The 5,221-nt window shown below is 32.8% G+C and overlaps 1 protein-coding gene across 1 annotated transcript; it reads right to left on the reverse strand.

The window, feature by feature from the left end:
• Nucleotides 1-489: 489 nt before the first annotated feature.
• On the reverse strand, nucleotides 490-2,088 carry LOC139863141 (uncharacterized). Its single transcript, XM_071851790.1, has 2 exons — nucleotides 1,740-2,088; nucleotides 490-1,514 (listed from the first exon to the last, which is right to left on the reverse strand). Exons 1-2 carry the CDS (start codon nucleotides 2,086-2,088, stop codon nucleotides 490-492), a joined length of 1,374 nt encoding a protein of 457 aa, XP_071707891.1.
• Between the last annotated feature and the right edge of the window lie 3,133 nt (nucleotides 2,089-5,221).

A 5,221-nucleotide genomic window follows, 5' to 3' on the forward strand; every position in this document is an offset into this window, starting at 1 on the left:
AGCAACTTCATTCAAAGGTTGAACACCGACTGAAAATGGCGGTAACTCGTCAAATTGGTCGTACTCACCTAATCAACAACGTTCTCGACACCAACAATCCGTCATTTTTCATACTGAACCACATGCCATCTAGAATCCTTTGGGTCTTCGATAAAGAATACTTGAGTAACTAGTTTTGCTAGAATGAATGGTTCTTCTTTATATCCATTGGTGGAAAGATTTACAGTTGTAAAACCATCCTCATCAACATGAACACCGGGATCATTATCAACCCACTTACACTTGAACAAGGGTATAGTGTATGAATTACCATAATCTAATTCCCATATTTCTTAAATGACACCATAATAAGATTTTTTAGCTATCCTTGATCTTTCTTCACGATTGACCATGGTGAATTCCGTCGACGAGGCTATCACCGTGACACCGCTATTTTGCATTTTACTCTTCTTATCTTGAGCTTTAGTGTAAAAGGTATACCCATTTATGTCATATCCTTGATATTGGAACAATGTTTAGGGGCGAATCCCAAAGCTTTGACCATTTATCAATATTTGGAAGTGTCCTCCTAACTTTGTCTTTCAACCATTCTGAAAAAGTTTTTTTATGTTGTTTTGCCAACCACTTTGCACTCTTTTTACGGTTTTGTTGTCTCAACAACGACATGTGTTCTTGTATGAACAGATCAATAGATGTAATGTGTTGTAAGACATTAAAATGTGCCTCTTGATAATCGACAACATTTGAATAGCCTGTCTTGCGTCCAAGTATCCCTTGACCTGATAGTCTTCCTTCATGACGACTTTGTGGAATCCTGAAACTTTTAAACCCATCCATATAGTTTGTGCAGAATTCGATCACCTCTTCGGATGCATATCCTTCAACGATACTTCCTTCTGGTCGATTAAGGTTCCTTACATAACCTTTCAAGATACACATATATCTTTCAAATGGATACATATACCGTAAAAAAAAAACTGGACCACATGCCTTTATTTCTCCTACAATATGAGATACCAAATGAACCATGACATCAAAGAAAGAAGGTGGAAAGTACATCTCGAGTTCGCAAAGAGTAAGTATGATATCTCTTTGATATTCATCTAGCACATCAGGATCAATCACCTTTGAATGAATCATGTTGAAAAATAAGCATAGTTTTGTTATTGTGTGTCGAATACGGTTGGGTAGAATTCCACGAATTGCGATAGGAATCATCTGGGTCATTAGTACATGACAATCATGTGACTTCATACCAAGTAACTTCAAATCTTTCATCGAAACCAACTTCCTAATGTTAGCAGAGTATCCTGATGGAACCTTAATACCATGTAAACATTGCCAAAATTTAGTTTTCTCGACCTTCGACATAGTATAACAGTCCGGAGGAAGAAACTTGGTTGTCCTTCCATCAATATCTTTAGGTTGTAGCTCTGGTCTGATATTCATTAATTCCATGTCCCTTCGAACTTTAATTCCATCTTTTGTTTTTCCAGGAATGTTCAACAGTAACCCTATCAAACTTTCACAAACATTTTTCTCAATATGCATAACATCAAGACAATGTCGGACTCGTAAATGCTTTCAGTAGGGTAATTTCCAAAAAATAGACTTTTTCTTCCAAATACCTTTGGGAGGACCAAAACATTTCTTTCCCAACACAACGTTTATATTAGCAACTTTGGAGAGTGTAGTTTCTCCATCCAATGGTGGTGGTAGTTTTCTATCCTATATAGTACCATCAAATAAATCCGACTTTTTACGATACGGATGAGTCTCAGCAAGCTCTCTTCGATGCCCCATAAATGCCGGTTTTTTACAATTTGTGAGCCATATCGAGTGAGTATTTTCCTCACAAATAGGACATGCCTTTTTCCCCTTCGTACTATATCCAGACAAATTACCATAAGCAGGAAAATCATTAATGGTGCAAAAAAGCATTGCCCGTAGTTGGAAGTATTCTTTCTTGTATGCATCATAAACGTGTATGCCAGTACTCCATAATTCCATCAATTCATCAACTAATGGTTGCAAATAAACATCAATGTCATTTCCAGGTTGCTTTGGGCCTTGAATCAAAAGAGACATCATTATGTATTTTCTTTTCATACATAGCCAAGGCGGTAGGTTATAAATGCATAGAAGAACAGGCCACGTGCTGTGACGGCTACTCAAATCTCTGATGTGATAAAACTGACCTTTAAATTTTTACAACTAAACTAACTAATAAATATTATCACACTACGGGCAACTGGTCCCGATCGTGCAGCAATAGATGCTGGCAAGTCAAGTTCGTTCCACAGGGAGAAGCGTATTCAAGAATTTAATGACAATTAATTATACTTTTAAGTGGGTTTTAATTGATTTTTGGTTTTAGATATAATTAACTAAAATAATAATAAAAATTACAAAAAATAAAAATATAAGAAAGTGTATTTGCTTAGATTTCGTCCCCTTCGTTGATATGAATCATAGACAATTCATAATAATTTACTATGGATTATTGTTAAGTCCGATTACAATATTATATAGTATATATTCATGATAACCTCTCGATTTCATAAAGTCTTGATTTACTAAGATTCAACTTAAATTTCGCTAATCTCGTCTTAACAAAGCAAACTATACCCGATCATTCGAATTGTGATTCAACCTAGTTTTAACTTTCATTAAAACCTAAACTAAAATGGTTTCCCTTCTTATAACTTCATGACTATATAAATCTTAATACCACCACATCACCAAATCCATACTCTTATATTTTTGTCAGGAATATAATCCTACGTTTTGTCTAGATCACAAATAGTGTTGAAGCATATTTTATATATCACCAATTTAACTTTCGCTAAATGATTCAATAAACTATGTGACGGGGATTAAGTATTAAATTTACATAATAATGGATCTTTTGATTGAACACAATATCTAAAATGAATAAAATAACAATTGTAATTCTTAAAATGTTTACTTTATATATTTTTCTTTCGAATTTATATAAAATCTTAACTAAATAAAATTAAATCTAACTTTCGTTAAATCTTATTTTAGCGAGTCAAACTATACCCCGATTATTTAATTTGAGACCTAGCCTAGTTTTGACTTTTGCCAAAACTTAAATCATAACGGTTTCCCTTTTACAATTTCACGATTATATGAACTATAATATTATCCAAACCACCGAATCTTATTTCTAAATTGGTGTTAATAATTTATCCATAAGTTCGTCTAAACCACTTTTATTGTTAAAGCTTAATCTATATTAATAGAAATAACCTTCGCTATTTATATCTAACAAATTAAGTGATAAGGATTAAATATCTAATTGTATAACAATGGTTCTTTGAGCTAGGCACAATGTTAAAAATACTCAAGTTACATTTTAATGTTCTAAATGATAACAATCCATAATCGAGGGGTTCTACATCTAAGCAAACACGGGAGTAAACTAGCTAATCATAATAATATTACGGAAGTAAAAATACAAACAATATATAACAAACATGATAACATTAAATAACAATAATAATGGTTCTAAAAATAATAATAACAATGATACTTATACTAATTACTGAAAATAATAATACCAATAACAATAATAATGATAATAACAATGATGAAAATTAAATAGAACAACTTACAATAAAGGTTTCAATTTATTGATTGCAAATGGTAAGAAATGGAAATGACAGCACCCGTGCACACGAACAATACCACCCTTACAATATTTAAACTATCTAATCTTGAACTTGGAAATAATAATACGGAATATAAATTGAGAATAATAATGATACGGAGTAAATTTGGAAAATAATTTGGACAGTAGTATCCTAAAAATTGTTGATTATCTACCTCCTACTGTTCTAACTATTCTAACTCCTAGACCACTTGCTTACTCCCTTCAGTCCCATATTTTGCTCCATATATATTTAGCAAATAGTCTTCCTCCATCTTATCTATTCTTCAATATTTAATTGTAAAGTAAATCTGAATGATATATGTGACTGTAAAGCTTGATCCATGAATAAAGTATGATATATTAAACCATAAAGAAACCGTCCCATGTGAAAATTGGAATCTGGATATCTGGCCGAGACACTACGAGTTATGCGTAGCTACCTACGCGTTTCGCGTAGAATCATTTAGTACGAGTTTTGTGTAGTACCTACGCGTTTCGCGTAGGTTTGTTTTCATATTTTCTTGGTCTTGTTCTCGGTTGATCATTTGTTGACGTATATTGACTTGGAACTTTCGTTTTAACTCTTTTCTTCGCTCTTCTTGAGCTTGCGTATTTTTTGTCTCTTTGTTCTTGATTTCGGATAAACGTTTTCTTGATGTATAATTCGTTTAAATCGCCATTTATTTTCTTTTCTTCCAACTTTAAGCTCGCGTATACTTTTGGTCACTTTTCTCGTAAAATGTGAATCTAATGTCCTTATAAATGATAAAAGTATATGAAATATAAATGATATTGCGTCAAAATATATGTTTTTTTATAGCAATATCAATCTCCGAAAGGATTAATTCCATCTGAACTGAGTCTGAACTTTATTTTACGTATCTCATCCCCAAATTCTTCAAAATCTTTATCAAAATTTTTCCATTGAAGTGAATCGACCACATGTCGCATTTTTCCATCATTTTTACGATCTTCAGCATGCCAACGTAATAATTTTGCATCTTTCTCATTCGCAAATAATCTCTTTAATCTTGGTATGATAGGCAAGTACCACAATAATTTTGCAGGAGGTCCATTTTTCGACACATCACTATCAACATTATCAGTTGGTTTTCCACGTTTATACCTAGATGTACCACATACCTTACATTGATGAAGGTCTTTGTCTTCATTCCTGTATAACATACAATCATTTGGACAAGCATGTATTCTCTGTATTTTCAATCCCATTGGGCACATTAATTTCTTTGCTTGGTATGTTGAAACCGACAACTCATTACCTTCTGGTAGCATTTTGTTCAACAACTCTAACAGGCTAGTGAAACTTGTGTCGCTCCAACCATTGTTTGATTTTAAGTTAGCCAGTTGTATCACGGCGGAAAGTTTTGTAAAATTCATACAACCGGTATATAAAGGTTTTTCAGCGTCAACAAATAGTTGTTGTAATCTGTCATGATACTTATCAGTAACATTATCCTCCATATCCAAATCGTCAAACATGTCATCAAAATTAACATTATTGTCACTATTGTATGAATCTTCTTC

Source organism: Rutidosis leptorrhynchoides, chromosome 8 (assembly GCF_046630445.1).
Source record: "Rutidosis leptorrhynchoides isolate AG116_Rl617_1_P2 chromosome 8, CSIRO_AGI_Rlap_v1, whole genome shotgun sequence".
NCBI classification, from domain to species: Eukaryota; Viridiplantae; Streptophyta; class Magnoliopsida; order Asterales; family Asteraceae; genus Rutidosis; species Rutidosis leptorrhynchoides.